This window comes from Oryza sativa, chromosome 1 (genome assembly GCF_034140825.1).
Source record: "Oryza sativa Japonica Group chromosome 1, ASM3414082v1".
NCBI lineage: Eukaryota > Viridiplantae > Streptophyta > Magnoliopsida > Poales > Poaceae > Oryza > Oryza sativa.
The window spans coordinates 21,207,207-21,230,153 of NC_089035.1; the positions used below are offsets into that span (position 1 = coordinate 21,207,207).

The 22,947-nt window shown below is 40.1% G+C and overlaps 1 protein-coding gene and 1 pseudogene across 1 annotated transcript; both read left to right on the forward strand.

The window, feature by feature from the left end:
• The first annotated feature begins 3,689 nt into the window (after positions 1-3,689).
• LOC4325841 (protein neprosin) lies at positions 3,690-6,659 on the forward strand. Its single transcript, XM_015771913.3, has 7 exons — positions 3,690-3,953; positions 4,052-4,138; positions 4,271-4,498; positions 4,676-4,846; positions 5,505-5,558; positions 5,690-5,836; positions 5,988-6,659. The coding sequence occupies exons 1-7, from the start codon at positions 3,801-3,803 to the stop codon at positions 6,366-6,368; spliced, it is 1,221 nt and encodes a 406-aa protein (XP_015627399.1). The 5' UTR covers positions 3,690-3,800; the 3' UTR covers positions 6,369-6,659.
• A 7,656-nt stretch (positions 6,660-14,315) lies between these two features.
• On the forward strand, positions 14,316-17,656 carry LOC4325842 (protein neprosin-like; annotated as a pseudogene).
• The last annotated feature ends 5,291 nt before the right edge of the window (positions 17,657-22,947 follow it).

Below are 22,947 nucleotides of genomic sequence, written 5' to 3' on the forward strand. Positions count from 1 at the left end.
TGTTGCTACAAACCTTATAGTATATGAAAAAAATATAAGCTAAAGATTAGTTTTGGAGACCGTGCCAACTTTGACCGCGCCTTATAATATAGGATAGAGGGAGTACTCTTCAAGCAATGCAAGGATAATGATGAGGACATCCCAGCCATATGTAATCCGCGGCCCTTGGTTACACCGGATGCACCAGTTACGCCACAGGTTATACCAAGTCCAACTTGGTTTACATATGAAAAGAAAAGTGTAGGATCAATCACATATAACCAAATTGGTACTGACCAGTTATGCGCAGTCATCATAAGAAACTCCAACAAGAAGTGAATTTCCTCTCTAAATCTTATTAATTTCGATATTGATGAAAATTATATACTGCCCAAGTCGTGTACTCTACTCCTACTCAGGTTTACACATGAGGCTACTCCACTGGGTTACATGGATGATACGGAGGGTTACATGAAGAGCACCAAAACTGTTGTACAAGATGAGAAGAGTTACACGTGCAAGACTTGAGGTTACACTTCAAGAGCCTCAAATTCAAGCGCAAGTATGTACCAATCTACCACGTTCTGGGGTGCATATTATACATATCAAGTTTTATTTTCCAACGCAATAAACGGAGCATCACTTGGACTTACCAGTAAGGACTCAATTACTGAAGATTGCGCAAAAGGCGAGAAGATGCCCGAGAACTGAAAGGACACTTCTTGAATGCTTCATTAGTTGGCCTTTTACCTCTCAACGTGGTCACTTCAGTTCATACCCATATAGTAGGGTTTTTCATAATATAAATATCATATGCATGCTACTGTGCAAAGCATTTGAATCATATGATGAGTTAAAAATATGTATGACTTTGTAGGCGAGCTGCTGAATGCTTGCACACCCTTTGTTCTTCCATTTTCTTTGTGGACTTGTGAAAAGATCCATCAGGGATCCCCTAATTCGTGCTCTTGTTTTCCAGGCCTTTTGTGTGTATTAGTCTCGGATTGTGTTTCTGCGGTCGTTCGGGGATCAAGATAAACTCCTTAAGGTTTCGGTGCCCCTCTCCCCATCATTTGATCACATCCAACCTTGATTAGATATTAAGCTAGTTATCTATTGTTATCAGCAAGTTATCCTTTCTCGGTGAACCTGATGTCATAAAGATCGAGATACCTCTTGCGGTACCTATCAAATATATGTATTTGATATAATTTTTTTTTGTGTTTGTGTATTTCAAAGTCGTGATCGTAGTACTTGTGTTTTCAAAATATATAATTACAACTTGTAGAAGTGATGCCCTATCTAATTAATGGAGAAGGGTTGCCGGTACAAACAATTTTAATTCATAGAGTAAGTAGCTAGTGCGTGTTGGGAACTCCTTAGTGGTTTGTACTCCACTAGCTAGCACAATATCTATCTATTGGCCTAACAACACTGCTAATCAATCTTAGCTGACGGGATTGATATGCATGGTCAATTACTTGTGAAATTGGTGCAAATAGATCATTCCCACGAAATCCGTCGAAATCGACTGCACCGATAAAGATTCCAGGGCTTGCAATGGTGGTTGTGATGCTAACTAGACGAATGAAGTTTAGGTCGGGACTGACTAGCTAGTCCATGCATGGACTTCATTCATTTTTGCACCTATACATGTTCTCTGTAAAGAAGTTAATTACTACAGTTTGTACGTTTTGGCTACACGTTTGTGCAGTGGCGTTACTGTGTTGTTCTTCGCAGGGTCTTTTAGGACCCTAAGTAGATTATCTAATTCTAACTAATTTATATCAGTCAAAAATTAGATAACGTACTTATAGGATCCCGAGTAATTTTTTTTCTGGTTCGCCACTACGTTTGTGAATGAAATTGGCTCACTGCGGGCTTTCGGATAAGTTGGCGCCCACATAATTGAACATGCATGCATGCATGTGTCACTACCAGAGCAACCACATATGTATGTGAAAATCGGTATTTTGTTTCAAATGGGAAGAACAACCGCATGCGAAAATAGGAATTTTGCACGTGGGCGCATGTTATACCACCCTTCTAATAAAAATAGCGAAAAAAATAAAAATTCAAACATAAATAATCTGGAAACCCTAGCTAGCTCCATTCCCAACAAAAAAAATCATCGCCGCCGCTCCTGAAGTCACCGCTGTAGTCCATCGTTGCCTCCCAGCCCCGCCACCCACCAGAAGCCACCGAATCCACCGCCCTGGATCTCCTCGCCGTCAGATCTATCATCATCAGCGGAGGCCAGCGATGACGGTTCACCACTCCTGAGGAAGGTGGTTGTGGAGCCGACGGTCCCTGCAACATCGTTGCCTGAAGCCGCCGGATCCATTGTCGCCGGCGTTGTCTCCACCGTTAGATCCACCGTCCACGAGGTCCGCGGTGGCTTGATACCCCTTCCACCACTGCTGTAGTCGCCATTGCTCTCAAAGCCTGCTGCACCGCCGAACTTTCCATTGTTGTTGTGGCTGCCACTGCTCTTGAGCCCGTTGTCGTCATTCGGAGAGGCAAAAGGCCGGCCAAGAGTGGGAGATCGAGGGAGAGAGGAGTCGGAGTGGGAGAGAGGTGAGGATAAGTATTTAGTGGTGTGCGATGAAAAATATACTATTACTCCTTTCGAACATCGTAGGCGGGCCTCTTAAGAAACCCGCCTACGAAATTACGCTTGTTTTTGCAAACGGGCCTTTATTGGTACCTCTAAACCTTTTTTTTTTAGGCAGATAGTCTTTTAGTACATCCGCCTGCAAAATTAAATAGGGTGTTTGAAAAAAATAATGTTTGTAGTAATGACCATGTATGCATCAAGGAGAATGTCACATGCTTGGAATTATCGGTGGAAAAACTTGTGTTTACGAAATAGACCTCGATTAAATCTGACAATGTAGTATAATTCAGTAGTAGTAGTCTTCAAGCAATGCAAGGAGGATATGTTTTTTGTTTGGGGTTTGTGTAGTTCAAAATGATGATCGATCGTACTACTTGTATATATCGTCTTGAAAATAATTACAACTTGGATAAGTGAGATGACACACTATGGGTGGTACCAGTGGCATATGTGTCAAAGGTACCAGTACTGGCATATGTGAAAGAGGCGAGAGGCATTAATTAGTAACGTAAGCTAGTGCGAGACCCTCTGCTATCTTCAGTTCTTCACACATGCTGCAGATGGCAATATGAACCTAACCACCTGTGCTAGCTAAACTGCTAACGGATGAGGGGTCCCGGGATTATTTACGTTGGGAACTCCTTATAGTCCCTACTCCACAAACACTAGCTAGCACATTAATTAATTAATTAATTAATTAATTAATCTATGTATAGTAATGGCCTGCTGATCACTCTGCTAATCATATCTTAGCTAGTGGACGGGATTGATAATGATCGATATACGTATATGATATGCATGGTCAATTACTACTTGTCGAAATTAATTAAGGTGCAAATCAAATAGATCGAATTTCAGTTGTGATGGAATATGGATATATATATGCAAACTAGACGAAGTTTGTTATTAGATGGAGACAATTAAGCTAATAATAAGCTAGTCCGATCCATACATGGACTTAATTTTTGCACGCGCGTGCGTCATGCATCGTAGTTCTATGTAAACAAGTTACTAGTAGTTTGTACGTTTTGGCTAGCTACTACGTATGTTTGCATTGTGAACATGCATGTACTGTACCCAGTATATATACCTGTACGTGCGCTCGATCCCATGGCCTATAAAAGGGCCATGCGTATATCTGAGATGGAAAAGAAGCAAGCACTGCAGCGAGCCGAAGAAGCTTAGCTTTAAGCAGCAGCTAGCAATGGCAGCAGCAAGGGCGTGCTTGGTGGTGGCGCTCCTCCTCCTGGTGGCTCTCTTCTCGCCATCGGAAGCTACTTCGTCTACTTCTTTGCGGCGGCGGCAGGTGCGGAGCCTCCTCAAGCGCCTCAACAAGCCTCCCCTCGCAACCTTTCAGGTACGTACCTTTGGCATTTCACATCTAGTTGCATGCAAACTAGCTAATTATATACTACGACTTATTACATATATGATCATAAATTAACTGGCATGCAGAGCCTAGATGGAGATATCATAGATTGTGTGCACATCTCCAATCAACCTGCATTCGACCATCCTCTTCTCAAGGACCATACAATCCAGGTGAATTAACTTCATATATAATTCCACTCTACACCATCAATATAATGCATGCATGATATCTTCACGTACGAATAATATAATGTATGCATGATATCTTTATGAACGAATAATGTATATGTGTGGCGGTTTCAGATGCGACCTTCTATCCAGCCAAGTGGCCTATATGGAGAAGCAACACGTCCATTCACCCAAACATGGAATCAGAATGGCGAAAAGTGCCCTGACAATACTATACCGATCCGAAGGACCAAGGAGGAGGATGTCATGAGGGCCACCTCTGTTACAACGTTTGGCAAGAAGACGCACGGCGGGAGCCCTCACCCTCACTCTCACTTGGGTGGTGTCACGGACGGCCACCACGTATAGTACCACCCTCAGATCATATTACAATTAACTTGTCTTCCTCGATTTTGGATTATTATTATTATTATTATTATTATTATTATTATTATTATTATTATTATTATTATTATTATTATTATTATTATTATTGTAGTTTTCAAAATAAAATTTCTTATTTAATATTCCATTGAGCAGTATGGTGTAGCATATGCGACTGGGGATTCCAACTACTACGGAACCAAAGTGACCATCAATGTGTGGCAACCAACGATTGCAACATTCGGTGATTTCAGCTTGTCCCAGCTATGGATCACAGCGGGCTCCTATGAAAACAAGGACCTTAATACCATTGAAGCAGGATGGCAGGTACATGACACCTAAAGAGCAAGATCAATACAAGAGCTAGTTACCTTCAAAATATTTCCATGTCATCAAGAGCTAACATAGAGCCAACTAGTACAATAGTTACACATAAACATACACACATCATTAATATACGACCAACCTCTTATACACATTAATGTCTAACTTGAAGTTTGTGGTACAACTGATTGTAACTTTGTAGCTCGCTTTTGTTCTTTCTCGCCTCTCATCTCTCCTTCACACAAGTATAAATATGATGTGGTAATTTTTAAAGCCTGCTTATGTCACTTATATATTGTGCTTGCTCTAAGTAGTTCTATTAAATCCTATCTGCATGTCTTACAGTTTTCATGCATGGTACATATACTAGACTAGGTTCTCAATCCATTCATGCAAGCTCTTGTCTTTGTGCTTGCCCTGACATCCATGTTATCTACAGATAGCATCGAAGATAATTTTCTACAGATTTCATGTTCAATTTTTATATATATAAGGATGCCACAATTAATATAACTACATAATCTTGATAAGTGACCAGTCTTATGGATATCTATCTACTAATAACATCATAGTTTGTTGTACAAGTCCTAAGCATTAATTTTGCAATGATTGTGCATTCTCTTACGATGATGTCTCTGAGCTATCTATATTAATGTTTCAGGTGTACCCAGCTATGTACGGGGATGATAAAACTAGACTCTTCATCTATTGGACTGTAAGATATACGAACATAACACATATATGTATATTCCTTTACTATTAGTAACAATTAATATTTCGTCCCTGTTCTATTACGGTGGGGAATTAATTGATAGCACAAAGGTACTAATGGAATATATATTGTAGCGTGATGCATATAACACAACGGGATGTTACAATCTAGCGTGCTCAGGGTTCATCCAGACAAACCCGCAGTTCGTCATCGGTGGCAGCTTATCCCCTGTCTCCATCTATGGCAGCACACAATATGAGTATGATTATTTAGTTTGGAAGGTAAACAGTAAACAAAAATTAAACTCTTTATCATTCAAAGCATATATACAAAATCAAATTCTTCAAGAATAGGCATGGAGAATCTGTGCCATCTAGCCACTCATCTTGTCCTTCCTCTAGTAAATGATGAATGAATGAATACAATTTGCAGGACCCAGCGGGGGGCAACTGGTGGTTGCAACTGCAAGGCAATTATGTGGGCTACTGGCCATCATCCATCTTTACCCTCCTGCAGACAGGCGTTGCCGATACTGTGGAATGGGGTGGGGAGGTGTATTCTCCTCAAATTACCGCACCCATGGGCAGTGGACATTTCCCTGAGGAAGGGTTTGGCAAGGCCACCTACAGTAGAGCAATCCAAGTTGTTGATTCCTCCAACCATCTCAAACCACCAAATGGTGTGGGCTTGATAGCCTCGCTGCCCAATTGCTATAATATCATGACTGGTTCCTCCAGTACCACTAGTTGGGGCACTTACATTTACTATGGTGGACCTGGGTGCCCTCAAAACTCCCAAATTGAAGTGATGTAGAGAGAGATCGAGCTCACGATCAAACTACGTACATCACATTAATAATTTACATGTAGTACTACACGATCAACATCGCTCGCTCGCCCAATAATATAGTATTGTTGGATAGGGTCTATACTAGCTAATATTACATGCCGCATGTCAAGCTCTGATTGCTAGTACGTATGTATATGTATACATTTGCATGTATTGGTAAGAGGTTTGAACCAAGCTAGCATTACAAGCTGGCAATAAATGTATTGTCACAGTTTACTGGAAGTTATGTTATGGAATATACTTATTTAATCATTAGTTATTACAAGCACTACAGATCGAGGGGCCTTAAAGAAAGTGATCGATAACCCTATACATTTCCTCATAAGCCCAGCAGAAGCAATTTGTCTGATGATCTAACCCCTTTTCACACAATACTGGAGAAAGGACATTCCATCCAGCAAATAGATATATACTGGGCACCGGACCCGTTCGCTTGAGACCAGTGATGATAAGATAAAATTGTACAGTTTAATTCGTGCAATAACAAAATGGTTGGAAACACAATTAATTTCACAAATGGGATCAAAGCAACAAGCTCACCCCAACCATGCTAGTGGTATAAAATTCATAGCAAAACTGTGCAAGCATGCATCAACTCATGAAGATACGTACCATGTGAGTTGCACTCAAAACTGTTAAACAGCAGATAGAATTATGACGCAACATGCGGTGTGTCAATATAGTGAACTTGGTAGCAGATAGCATATCAGAATTACCTGTACAAATGAATACATCCCTGCTCAAAAGCACTGGATACACACAATGATTTTTTTTGACACATGATCAACTCTGCTGCAAAGGCCAAAGGGAGATAATATATACTGTACAGTTTTATCACTGTCAGGTGGAGAGATCAACAAGCCATGGTAAAAAATGAACAATGGGGAGTTCGAGATGGATCTCCCCTGCGTATACTTAGAATACAGCCCGTGTTTGCAAGTTCAGCTTCTTCGTGCATGAAATCACTCCACCATAGCCACTAGGTAAATATCAGTGACAATTGCTCATTTGACCCTGTTATGGAGGCTAACTACTAATCTGACCCTATGTTTTCAACTTTGCTCATTTGACCCTACTTTTCAAAATTGGAACTATCGTCTAAGCCTATTTTCACTACACTGGTAGGGTTTATTTAGGAAACAAAAAACTCATTTTATAAATTGAACTGACTAAAATACCCCCAAGTACCAAATCAATCAACCCAAATTTATCACCCCGTGGTCCACTCATCCCCGGCCTTCTTGTCGGTGAGGCGGCGGGTGGCGGTGAGTGATGGGAGGTGCAACGGCGACAAGTGGAGAAGGCTTTGGTGGCGACGGAGCGCGGGAGCTGGAATGGTGGCACGTGGGTGCTGCAGCGGCCACATGCGTGAGAGGCAGAGGCATGCGGGAAAAAAATTTGATGTGAGATTACAAACTGATTATTTTAATCGTAAAAATCTAAGCAAATCATTGATCTGTCCTGTTGGGATTGTGTGGCACAATGGAACAATGGTTCTATTTTTCTCCCTATTTTGTTAACCGATGCAAGACCAGGTACAATAAGTCCATATTAATAGATAATAGTGGTCTCCACGTCAGATTAGTGCTTATTAGGTGGAAGGGAGAGAACACAAGGTGAGGGAAAAGCTGGCGACTAATTTATCGCCGGGCGGTATACTCGTCACAATGCAAGGTGCGCGCGCTGTGGGCCCAACCTTCGTCCTCCTTGCCTCAGTCCAAGAAAAATAGCACCCATGGAGATGCATGATTTGTGCTTGCTGATAGGATGAGGGGCTCTTGACGCTTGGGCACGCGACCTACGTGGCAACGGGCCGGAGAGAAGGTCAGGATATATGCTAGATCTGTCCATGGCCATAGAGGACTAGGAGAGACCAAGAGAGGATATAGTTTGGGTTGAGCAGTTGAGTTTAAGGTGTTATGATCTTGGTGCCATAGATTCCATCCACTAAACAGTTGTGCGCCAGACGAGCAAGCTCAACGCCGGTCGCCGGAGGACTAGCTCGGCTCCAGCCAAGTCCAGCGACCTTTTCATTCTACCCCTGAGCTACATCACGAGCATCTGATATTCTATTTTTTTTCCATCTTTCTCTACAAAAATCAGATAGCTCGAGTGGAGTAGTAGCTAGTATATATGTACCATACGTATATATTACTACCTCTGTTTCAGGTTATAAGACTTTCTAGCATTGCCCACATTCATATATATGTTAATGAATTCATTAACATATATATGAATGCGGGCAATGCTAGAAAGTCTTATAATATGAAACGGAGGAAGTACTCTCTACTGCTTTCTTCCTTTCAGCTTGCATGGTCACTGGGCTGATGTATAGTGGAAAATGGATGTAGCTCATATATTTGTTCATCTTGGTAGCCATGGATGAGCTCAGATGCTAGCTCGGGGACGACATGCGATAACAGGGGAAATGGAGAGAGAGGATAAAAGGGAAATCTTTTGTAACTCTCAGTTGCTCAAACATGAAAACTACTAAATATTTGTCCAGACCACCTCCTCAAGGTCAGTACTTTAATTGCACAAATTGTGAATCAAACCTATTGTGACGGTAAAAAAACCATGTTTCCTTCCATTAACTGCTGTGACAGGATTTTTATTACTAATTAAACTTGATAGGGCACACAAGATTGAATCCACACTTCCATGTCTACCTTTTTCATTTACAATTTTGAAAATGGAATTGGGGAGGTGAAGACGAAGTGGATGAGGACGTCGGTAGGCCAATTGTGGAGGATAGTCGCTGCCTAGGACAGGAAGAGGATTTTGATCCCTCGAGGGGATATCTCCTTGTTGTTTGCATACCACTCAAATGGTTACAAAAAAATTCAACTTCTACATCTCGCAACGAAAAAAACTAATTTGACTCTGAATATATGTTAACTAGCTGCGGTTTAATTTGTTTTTTTTCGTTACGAGATGTACAAGTTGAATTTGAACTTGCATGTTTGCGGAGTGTTATATCACATGTTAATACACCATTTCAATTTTTTTCAAATTTTTTCATAACCATTTGAGTGGCATGCAAAGAACGAGGGGATATCCCTCGAGGGATTAAAATAGTTTCCCGCCTAGGACACGCCTCTAACTCCACCTAACACATCAGAGGGCTAGCTATCTGGATTTGAGAATATGAAACCCCTGTTTGTTAAAGATTCTGGTCATTGTCAATAGATTCATTTGCTAAGGTCAAAGCTTTTACTGCTTAATTAAGTACTAATAGTGATACCATCAAGAAGAATGTCACACGCTTCAAATTATTTGTGAAACAACTTTTCTTTACCCAATAGACCTCAACTAAATTGACAATATAGTATATTTCAGTAGTACTCTTCAAGAAATGCAAGCATATTGATGAGGACATCCCAGCCATATGTAATCCACGGTCCTTGGTTACACCGGATGCATCAGTTACCGCCACATATTACAAGAAGTCGAACATCGTTTACACATTAAAAAACAAGTGCAGGACCAGCCACAAGTAACCAAGCTGATAAGCGCACATGCTTATGAAGTACTGGTTATGCGCAGTCGTGCTAAGAAACTCCAACAAGAGGTGAATGCTTTCCTCTCTAGGTCAAATTTCAAATATTGATGAGAATTATATACTACCTAAGTCGTGTACTCTACTCTTACTCAGGTTTACATATGAGGCTACTCCATTGGGTCAGATGGAGGACATGGAGGGTTACACGAAGAACACCAAAACTATTGTTCAAGATGAGGAGAGTTACACACGCAAGACTCGGGGTTACACTTTAAGAGCCTCAAATTCAAGCGCAAGTCTGTACCAATCTATCATGTTCCAGGGTGCAAACGGAGAAGCTTAATTATCAAGCGCAAGCCTCAAATATACATGGTTGGAAAGCTTATCAAGTCTACTTTTCAAAGCAACAAACGGAGCATCATTTGGAATTCCCAAAAAGGAGTTATGACCCAATTACTGAAGACGCGCATAAGGCGAGAAGACGTGCGAGAACCGAAGGACACTTCTTGAATGCTTCACCAGTTGGCCTTTTACCTCCAAACGTGGTGACTTCAGTTCATACCTATCTAGAAGGGTTGTTCTTAATATAAGTATCATCTATATATGCTACTGTATAAAGCATTTAAATCATATGATGAATTAAAAATCTATATGGTTTTATAGCCGAGTTGTTCAGTGCCTTAGAAATTAACCCTTGTTCTTCCTTGTTCTTCGTGAACTTGTGAAGAGATCCTTCTAGGATCCTCTAATTCGTGCTCTTGGCTTTCCGGTCTTTTCTGTGCATTAGTTCTGCATTGTGTTTCTGCGGTCGTTCAGACATTGAGATGAACTCTTCAAGGTCCGGTGCCTTTCTCCCCATCGTTGGGTCATATTGAACCTTGGTCAGGTATAAAGCTACTTCCTCCGTTTCACAATGTAAGTCTTTCTAGCATTTCTTCATATTGATGTTAATGAATCAAGATAGATATATATGTCTAGATTCATTAACATCAATATGACTATGGGAAATGGTAGAATGACTTACATTCTGAAACGGAGGGAGTAGCTATCTATTGTTCTGTTGAAATTATAAGCACATAATGATTTAATTTATTCCATAAATAAATCATGACATTGCAGATGTAAACTAGCATGAACGCATCATTAGATCTACACATGTAAACTAAGTAGTAAAACATGAACAGATCAAATATGCGCAACATGTCGAACACGTACCGAGGTGGCGGAAAGACCGGTTGCTCGGCAGGAACTACTTGCGGTTGCGGGCGTCGACGAAGGCGCGCAGCACGCGAGCGGAGAGGAAGACGAGCCGTCGCGGACGAACAGGGAGCAGTCGCGCGAAGCGCTTCCCAAAAACCTTATTGCCGCCTTCTCCCTATTCAGGACATCGAAGGCAGAGGTTTCGGAGACCTGCTCTCCCGATCGCCGGTGCACGCCGGCAAGCGGGATGGAGTAGTCTACGAGCGACGGCGCAGTACAGAGTAGGAGGCAAACCCTAGATTGATTTCGCGTGTGTTGCGTGAAGACGGCGGCTCGGTTTATATAGAGATAGGTCGCTTGATCAGGGCGCCCGCACGATCTCCACTCCGCGTAACCGAACCGGATAAGTCGCGCGTAACTTATCCGGACTCCATGCCGTTTTCACGCACTGGATTTTTCGGAATGTTTCCAAAACAAAACAAATCCGAATTTCCCGCAGCAAAACAAAACTGCAAAATGAGGCTACATCTGCGCAAGGGTGAAGAGCCAATTTTGCGGTACATTCGACGCGGTCGTAATGTTTCCAAAACAAAACAAATCCGAATTTCCCACAGCAAAATAAAACTGCAAAAGGAGGCTACATCTGCGCAAGGGTGAAGAGCCAATTTTGCGGACCATTCGATGCGTTCTTCATGGTTCTTCGTGCACGCGCACCACCTGCCAGGCGAGCGAGCGAGCGAGCGTGTGTTCCCCCTCTTCTCTCCACCACACATGCTTCAAGTGGCTAGGAGGGCATCCTCCCTTTTAAAGAGGTCCCCCTCTCCTAGAATAAGCAATGTGGTACTAAACTTCACATGCATGCCATCTCATGAGGTGGGCTTTTGTAATTTTCCAAAGAATTAATCTTCGAATGGGCCTTAGCCCATCTATTAATTCCAACATGTTCTCAGTAAGTTATCCTTCCTCTGTGAACCTACTGTAATAGAGATTGAGATATATTTTAGCGATTCATATCGATGGCCTATATGATATATTTTGGTTTGTGTTTGTGCATTCCAAAATGGTGATCGTAGTTCTTATGTTTTCAAAATATATAATTACAACTTGTATAAGTGATGCTGGCACACTATGGGCGGTATGAGCTGGACCTGTCCTATCTAATGGAAAATGGTTGCCGGTACAAATAATTTTAATTCATAGAGTAAGTAGCTAGTGCGTGTTGGGAAACTCGTTAGTACTTAGTACTCCACTAGCTAGCACAATATTTATCTAATGACCTGCTAACACACTGCTAATCAATCTTAGCTGACGGGATTGGTATGCATGGTCAACTACTAGTACTAATTGTGAAATTGGTGCAAATAGAAGGGAATAAAACGAATTACCCACTAAACTATTACGATCAATCGAATTACTTCCCTAAACTCGAATACTATATATTTTACACTCTCAACTATTCAAATTGGATAAATAACCCTCCCCCCTCCCCCCTCCGACTCATTCAAGAGTAATTTTGACCCATATGTAGCACTCCAGTCAGTATTATTTATAAAAACAAGGTGAGATCCCCATATCACACTCTAGTCTCTACCCTCTCTATCTCTGTCCTCCCGACTCTCTATCCCTCTCTTCCTCAACCCCACCTCCTCTCTCTCTTCTCCCACCCCTTGCTGCAGTGTGCGGTGCCAGTCGGCCCATCGAGCTCACCGGCCGGGCAGGTCCGCCAATGCCCTGTTGCTCTTAAGAGACGGGCCTTTACTGGATACCCCCTAAATCTTTTTCATAGGCGGATCGTCTTTTAGTCCACCCGTAAAATTAAAGGGGTTGTCCAGAATAGTCATATTTATAGTAGTGATCATCCATGCATTAACGAGATTGTCATATGCTTGGAATTATTGGTGGAAAAACTTTTGTTTATGTAGTAGACCTCGATTAAATATGACAATATAAGTATATTTCAGTAGTAGTAGTCTTCAAGCAATGCAAGGAGGATATGTTTTTTGTTTGTGTTTGTGTATTTCAAAATGGTGATCGTAGTCGTACTTTGCATATATACATTGAAAATAATTACAACTTGGAGAAAGTGATGACACACTATGGGTGGTAGCTAGGTGCGGTCTGAAGAGGGGGAGATGTCAAAGGTACCAGTGGCATGTCAAGGAGGCTAGAGGCATTAATTAGTAACGAATCATGCTCGCCTTGCCGCATATATATGCTTGCCGGTTATTTTCAACCACCTTAATTACCGTGCTAGCTAAACTGCTAAGTCATTATTCGATTTAGAGAAGATTGAACAAGATTAGAGGGGATTGAGAGGGGATTGAGAAGAAATAATTCCACACCACAATAGGGTGTAAATTAAATCTCCTTTAATTCCTTTCTCTATGAATTAACCGAACAGGGCCTAACGGAGGAGGGGTGTCGGGATTCGTAAATTAGGTACGTTGGGAACTCCTTTACTCCACACTAGCACATTAATTAATTTATGTGATGACCTGCTGAACTCTGCTAATCATATCTTAGCTAGCTGACGGGATTAATTGATATACGTATATGATATGCATGGTCAATTACTACTTGTCGAAATTAATTAAGGTGAAAATTAATCAAATAGAATTCCCGCCCTCGAAATCGACTGCACCGCCATCAAGATTCCAGTTGTGATGCAAACTAGACGAAGTTTAATTAGATCGAGACTTTATTTTCGCAATGGTATGTACGTAGTTCTGTGTAAACAACTTACTAGCTAGCTAGTACTCCCTCCGTATTTTAATGTATGACGTCGTTGACTTTTCGACCAACGTTTGACCATTCGTTTTATTCAAAATTTTTGTGTAAATATGAAAATATTTATATCATTCTTAAAGAACATTTGATGACGAATCAAGTCACAATAAAATAAATGATAATTACATATTTTTTTAATAAAACGAATGGTCAAATGTTAGAAAAAAAGTCAACGGCGTCATATATGGAGGTAATAGCAGTTTGTACGTTTTTGCTACGTTAATTTGCGAATTAAACATGCATGCATGTACATATTGTGTACGTACGTCTCTCTCAGCCAGCCGTTCGGCCTCTCCGTCATATCATATCGCGCGCGGCCGGCCTATAAAAGGGCATCTATCTGAGATCGAAGAAGCAAGCATCAGCTGCAAGCACTGCAGCGAGCGAGATCGAAGAAACTTAGCTTTAAGCAGCAGATACCAATGGCAGCAGCGAGGACGTGGAGGCGCGGTGGAGCGTGCTTGGTGGTGGTGGCGCTCCTGATCCTCCTGGTGGCTATCGTCTCGCCATCGGAAGCTACTTCGTCTACTTCTTTGGGGCGGCGACAGGTGCGGAGCCTCCTCAAGCGCCTCAACAAGCCTCCTCTCGCAACCTTTCAGGTACCTACGAATATGTATATTTCATTTTGCATTTCACATATAGAGTGAGTATTTCGTGTGGAATACAATAGACCTACATATGCGATTTCTCATCTAGTTGAAAACTATACTAATTAATACTGATTATATATGATAAATAATTAACCGCAGAGCCCAGATGGAGATACTATAGACTGTGTGCACATCTCCAGACAGCCTGCATTCGATCATCCTCTCCTCAAGAACCATACAATCCAGGTGAATTATATTATATATATATTGCCCGCCCTAACTGCATACATAATTTCACTCTACACCACTAATATAGTGGATGCACGATATCTCCACGTACGAATAATGTTGGTTTCAGACCTTCTATCCTGCCAAGTGGCATGTATGATGAAGCAGCACATCCATTCACCCAAACATGGAATCAGAATGGCGAAAAGTGTCCTGACAACACCATACCAATACGAAGGACCAAGGAGGAGGATGTCATGAGGGCCACCTCCGTTACAACATTTGGCAAGAAGACGCACAACGGGAGCCCTCACTCTCACTTGGCTGGTGTCACAGATGGCCACCACGTATAGTACCACCCTCAGCTCATATATATTACAACTAGCTTATTTATCTTCCTTGATTTATTATTATTATTATTATTATTATTATTATTATTATTATTATTATTATTATTATTTTCAAAATAAATTTTCTTATTTAATCTCCCAATAAACAGTACGGTGTAGCATATGCAACTGGGAATGCCAAGTACTACGGAACCAAAGTGACCATCAATGTGTGGAAACCAAAGATTGCGACATCCAGGGATTTCAGCATGGCCCAGCTATGGATCACAGCGGGCTCCTATGCTAACAAGGACCTTAATACCATTGAAGCGGGATGGCAGGTACGTGTGATCTTAAAAGCAAGATCAATAGAAGAGCTAGTTGCTAGCTTCAAAATCTTTCCATCTCGATCAAGAGCCAACATAGAGCCAAGTTGTACAATAGTTACACATAAACATATACTACACAATTAACATATAGCTCATCTCTTATACGCACACAATATCTAGCTTGGAGTCTATGCTGCAGCCGACCACAAATTTGTAGCCTGCTTTTCTTCTCTCACCTCCACATAAGCATAAATGTGATGTGGCAATTTTTGAAGCCTGCTTATGTCACTTATTTTACTCGCTCTAAGTGCATCAGAGAGGAGTAACAGTAACAGTATCCTTTCCATCGCACACCACTAAGTACTTATCCTCACCTCTCTCCCACTTCAACTCCTCTCTTCATCGATCTCCCACTCTTGTCCAACCTCCTTGCCTCTCCGAGTGATGACAATGGGCTTCAAGAGTGGCAGCAGCCACAACAACGGTGGAAAGCAATGAAGATAACTTTCATGATTAATGTGACTACATAATCTCGATAAGTGGCAAGTGTTATGGATATCTATCTGCTAATAACATACAATATGTTGTACGAGTCCTATGCATTAATTTTGCAATGGTTGTGCATTCTCTTACGGTGATGGCTCTAAGTTATCTACATTAATGTTTCAGGTGTACCCAGCTATGTATGGGGATGACAAAACTAGACTCTTCATCTACTGGACTGTAAGATATATAAACATCACATATATTCCTTTTTACAATTAATATTTCACCCCGGTTCTATTACAATGGGGAATTAATTAATGGAATAAATGTACTAATTAATTTCATTGATGTGGAATATATATTGTAGCGTGATGCATATAACAGAACAGGATGTTACAATCTAGCGTGCTCAGGGTTCATCCAGACAAACCCGCAGTTCGTCATCGGTGGTAGCATATCCCCTGTCTCCATCTATGGTGGCACACAATATGTCTATGATTATTTAGTTTGAAAGGTAAAACATACACATAAATTAAGCTCTTCAACATTCAAAGCATATATACAGAATCAAATTCTTCATGAATGGGCACGGAGAATTTGTGTCATCTAGCTACTTCTTATTCTGCCTCAATGCACCTTTAGTTCAAACTTGAGTTGAAGCCACAACTAACTGTTGCTCTAGCTTACTCCCTCTGTCCTTAAAAAAAAAGCCATCCTAGACAAGGATGGGACACTACATTGTACAACGAATCTGAACATGCGCTCATGTCCAGATTCGTTGTACTATGTAGTATCCTATCCTTGCCTAGGTTGGGTTTTTTTATGATGGAGGGAGTAAGCTAGAGCCACACAGTTGTCACTATGCACACACGTAATAGATTAAGATTTGATGCAAATGCAGGACCGTTAAGTTAGCCATTTGAAGAAATGTTCAGATGTATAATCTTAATATATAATCAGTTTCTGCGAGGAAATATTTATATATACTGCTGCTAGGAAAATTATTCTTGTTATCCCCTTGCGTAAATAAAAATATTAATATAATATATATCTTGCTCCTGTATATACTATATATATAATATAATTTTACTGAAGAACTTAAAAATGTATGCGACACCATTTGAGCCGATCATACGACACCATTTGATTCTGTGTTAGCTAGCTTCTGGAGATAACTGAATAAGTCTGTGGTTGTGTGTCTTGGACATGATTCGGCAGGTGTAATTCTTTGTTTAGTTTTCTTGTTTCTTGCCCCTATCTAATCTGTTGGAAAAGTTTGTCCATGCACCCTATAAATAAATAATCTTAATTAAACTAACTGACTATATTAATTCCCTGATCATATATATATATATATATATAGATATAATCTTAATTGCCGACTTAAATCATCTCAGTAAGTAAATTAATTAATTCGCAGGACCCAGCAAGGGGTAATTGGTGGTTGCAAGTGCAAGGCAAATATGTGGGCTACTGGCCATCGTCCATCTTCACCCGCTTGCGGACAGGCGTTGCTGACACCGTGGAATGGGGCGGGGAGGTGTATTCGCCTCGAATTACGACACCCATGGGCAGTGGACATTTCCCTGAGGAAGGGTTCGGCAGGGCCACCTACAGCAGAGCAATCCAAGTTGTTGATTCCTCCAACCATCTCAAACCACCAAAAGGTGTGGGCTTGATAGCTCCGCTGCCCAATTGCTATAACGTTATCGCTGGTTCGTCCAGTACCACTAACTGGGGCACTTACATCTACTATGGTGGACCTGAATGTCCTCGAAACTCTCAAATTGAAGTGATGTAGAGAGATCAATCGAGCTCACCATCAAACTACATCCATCTCCTTAATATTTGCATGTACTACTACACGATCAACATGCATGTCGCTCTCGTTTATGCATGATGCATTACTAGTCTAATAAAGTATTGTTAGGTAGGGTCTATACTAGCTAATAGTACATGCATGTCACATTTCAAGCGTCTGATTGCTATTATACACGTATACATCTACATGCATTGGTAAGAGGTTTGGAAGCTAGCAAAATAAGCTGGCAATAAATGTATTGTTATAGTTTACTGGATGTTATTTTGAATACAATAATTATTCCCTCCGTCTCAAAGTATAAGGTCTATATTTTTCTTACACAGTCTTTAATGGCATACTTTGATTATTAATTTATTTAATCTTGTGTTCCCAACTACTACCACCGTTCTAATATAAGTACAGTTGTGGTTTTCCGTGTCCAACGTTTGACCGTCCGTCTTATTTAAAAAATATTTATGACAAGTATTTTTATTGTTATTAGATGATAAAACATGAGTAGTACTTGTTGTGTGACTATTTTTTTAATTTTTCCTAATTTTTTTAAATAAGATAGACGGTCAAACGTTAGACATGAAAACTCGCAAGTTGAGGCTTATGCATAAATGGCTTGGCTTGACTCTGTTTCCTAGAGCCGATGTGGATTATTCGTGAAGGTGAACTGATACTCTTATATGCCATGGTAAAGAAAATTAAAGTTTCACCTGTGTAATGCATGATCCATCTATGGTTAGAAAATTTCAAGTTGACCGGACCAATTTTGTGTACTTTAATATCCACGTGGAGAGCGATGAGAGCTAGATAGCAAATTACTAGGATGGGCTCCTCTTTTAGTAGGATTATCTTGATTTTTCGCCCTACTTCGCGAATGACTTCGGCTGGTGGTAGTGGTACTTTCATGTTTGTATCACTTGATAAAGTCGGTGGTGATGAATCTGGTATGGATGACGATGTGTCTGGACAAAATGAGCTAGCAGGAAGAAGCCCTGTAGACAACACCAAAAGTAAGATGAAAATGGGACAACCGGTTCATTGGCATCTTACAACTTTTCAATGGAACCATGAAAAAAAATACGTTTGATCCAAAAACCTGGAAAGCTAGACAACCTCTCATCATGCAATGACAATTAATATTGATCTAATTGTTAGCTAGATATGTGTCCATTTGACTTTGGGAAATGGAGAATTAATTGTTTATCTTCCCGTATGGAACCTTTGTATTTTGTTGGGCTCCCTGCATTTAGCTGATTAAAATTTCCTAAAGTTAAGAGGTTTATCGTGACTCATGGATATAGGGATAAGGGGTTCATTTCTCTAGAAAGAGATGTGGTACCAGTAGGACTTGTTGTAGTGGTTTTAAGAGAGAGGTGGTAATTTTGGTAAATACATGCACTGATCATGTGTTACGACCTCACGTGATTACTCTAAGGAAAACCACTTTAACTGCTAGTTCGGGGAAAAGGAACTCAACGCATATTTATAATGAAAACATGCAAAGTGCAGTACCGTTGATCGCAGCAGCCTAGAACCTCTTTCTCATGATTCTCACAAACATGAATAGATCATTACTGCAGTTTAGATCCTTCACCAAATCTTCGGAATCTTTCAGAAATGGAGTACATTCAAGTACTATTATCAACACAAAAGAAGGCATTAACAACAATACTTTCACCAAAGACTATAATAATATGAATTAGGCAGTAGTATAATTCTATGGATATTACACAGTTATAACTCACGGTTGCATCTACCTTTGTTGAGCTTTATGCAAAACGAATATTCATTGTCAGGGTTTTGAATGTCAATTTTGCTGAAGATGAATTTCACCCCTTGCAAAAAGGTAATTGTAACTTTGTCAGCAGAGATAACACTGAGCTAATTTAATTGGCAATATCACTAAAACTTTCATTACCTTCACCACCAACAACTTGAACTTCGAAGACGCCGACGTGGCTCACATGGAGAGTGTGTGTGTGACCTTTAGCCATATGTACTCTCCATGGATTAATGCTCACTCAGTGCCATTCAAACTCAAAATTGATTCCGGATAGACGTGCATTAGCCATCCCATGCCATATGTTTAAGAAGGCAACCTATGGTGGCAAAATGTATTCCGATGCGTTCAACATGGAGTATGATTACAAAATGCGTGGCCAATAACTTACGCTGGCAAGTAGATTTTTGTGGTGCAGAGTTGTATTAAAGTCTAGCTCATCTAATACCCAAGTTTGGCATAAATTATTCATAGCTTACTCTAGAATTGGATCACTCATGTTATGGAGCTGTTAACATCAAAATTTGGTAAGCTCCGAAGTCATCATCGGCTTAGAGTCACTATCGACTTCAGCGTCTTGGAATCGACCGATGGGAATTATCAAGTCGCCAATAGTTGGATTCTTGGTAGATTCGGTTAAGGAAATTAATCGAATAAAGAAAGATTATCCAACGGAGACTGAGTTCAAGGAGGATGCGGCATGGCAATTTATCAACTAATTAGGAAGAGTCTATTAGTTTTCTTTTATCTTTAGGAACGTGTGTTTAGTGTCCGATAAGGACTTTATATTTTTCTTTTATCGTTAGGAAAGTTTATTTCTTGTTCAAGAAGGACTACTATCTACCCATGAGTACAAATATGTACAGCCGAGGTATTGTAAACTATATCTCGATCAATAAAACTACTCTCGGCGCATCGCCACTCTCTTTTTCGAGGTATTTTTACTTATCACCGGTGGAACTTGGTACCTGACATGGGCTGCGTCGACTTCGATCTCCGACGAATGGGTAAGTCCTACATTCCGTCAGCCCTGGCAATCGTATCGGCTACATTGGTGTTGTTCAAGGCGGTGCATCGTTTTGACCTCTTGGATCCCTCTGGATCAGTTGATATATTTGCCTACATGTTTATCATATATCTTAGTTAATCTAGCTTAGCATCTTAATTTGATCATATCGGCTGAGATTCATTTTAGAGTTTATGCTAATATTGGCTAAATTATCTTGCTAGATTAGATTAACTAAGGTATCCACCACCCTAAAAATCAATCAAAGGCTTGATTGTCTAGATATTGTGTTTCTTTTCATACTTTTCACTGCATCAACCCTAGTTATGCTTAGAACCATAATCCCTAGCCTGCTTTTTGATCGGGGTTTCAGCGATGAGTTATCTGAATGTCGTATCGGCTTATAACGATTACATACAAGTTGGATTTAGCCAATGATAACAAATGTTTTATTGTTTATCTAATTATTTGTATTTAATGACATCGGACCTCCAGCCCGTGTATGTTTTAACCATCGGATCACTTATCCTATCACATCATTAGCAGATTGGTTTCTATTGGATTATATTGTTGTTTTATTATCGTCAGTCGATTGCCTTTGTATCATTATCTACATTGGACATATAGCCGATTGCCCAAAACCCAATCAACATCAGCTAGTATCGGCATAGGCTGGAATTACAATATCGGCTTATCAGCCGATCGGCTCTATGATCTTCAATTTATATATCTTGTCAGTTGCAGGATCAAACTGACTAGCACGCGTGCATCTCATCAATATTTTGGACCTGCACTGGAGCTAAGCAGACTTCCCAGGTCGTTGTGTTCGTCGCCCTAGTTCGTGCCAACAAAGATCCGACACCATTGGGTCCGTGCCAGCAAAGATCCGATACCATTGGCCGAGTGCGGAATTTTCGTCAACATCAGCATGTTTTAGGTACGAACCATGAGCGAATTATCAAACCACATTTGCTAATTTCCCCTGGACATAGCCATAAGGAGATAATCTAGGAATACCCAGTTTGAGTACAGTGTCCCGAAACCGCCCACGATCGTCCAGGATTTCGATCGCGCACAGATTGATAAACAGAACTGCTTTCGATATATATACCCAAGTTTTTTTTTATAGAAATCATTACATAAAAGTAAACTGGAACAGGTTTTAGGGATCGACATGCCAAACATTCTCCCTACAAACACATGTAAGTTACATTGTAATTACATGCAAGTTACACTGTAATTATATCATAATTATACTATATTTACATCTCTCAATTTTTTTTAATTAAAATTTAACGAGAAATGTAAAGCTAATCCCGTTAATACGACATTGAAAAAGAACGGAGACGGTGGCGGAAGTCACCAATTTTCGGCTGAAATTATCAGGGCCTAGAAGTTAGAAAAACTAACTGGGCCAAAAGATTTTGGGCCGCTCTTTGTTGGACGAGACATAGCGTTTCTTTTTTTCTCATCGTGTGCTTCCGCTTGGCTTATCAGTAGCAGCCATAATCCAATTCTACAGTTGACTTTTTTTTGGGTCTATCGAAAAATTTGACGACAGAATTTTAGGTAAAAAAAATATCAAATGTAATTATAGTATAAATATATAGTGTAATTACATATATATATAAGTGGTGTAATTAATACACATGTAGTTTTGGAACTTACATATATGTAGTTTTGAAACTTACAAGTGTAATTTAAAGACTTGCATTATAAATATACTAAAATTACATATGTAATTTAAGGACTTGTAATATAAATACACGCTGACTATGTTTTTATGAAAATATGGCGACACATCTATAGCATTTTTTTTATTTATCGATGTCTCCTTAACACTTAAACCGTCAAAATAAATTACTCCCTCCGTCCCTAAATGTTTGACGCCGTTGACTTTTTAAAACATATTTAACCGTTCGTCTTATTCAAAAACTTTTGTGAAATATATAAAACTATATGCATACATAAAAGTATATTTAACAATGAATCAAATGATAGGAAAAGAATTAATAATTACTTAAATATTTTGAATAAGACAAATGGTCAAACATGTTTAAAAAAGTTAACGGTGTCAAACATTTAGGGACGGAGGGAGTATTTTTAGTTGTTGGTTTATTTTCTATGGCTTCTCCCAGCCGTCTCTAAACCGATCAAAGAATTTCTCTCTGACAATTTATACGCTGGCCTAAGCATAACAGCTTTACTGGTCATGTATCATATTTTTCCTTTTAGTTTTTATACAGTATTGCAGTTTTTGATAGGTAGCATGTGTATATTTCATAGTTGGTAGTACCTCACATCATAAATTACACCACTTTCATTATCGAAAAGTAAACCATACTTCTTTTTTTTTTCGGGGGCAAACATATATCCGCACGCATTACACATACGGCTACACATATCCACGCGAATGCGTCCTATTATTACATTTTCCATCAGCCAAAATTTACATTAGGTGCATGCAAACAGTAACCTGCTGGTATTAGTCGT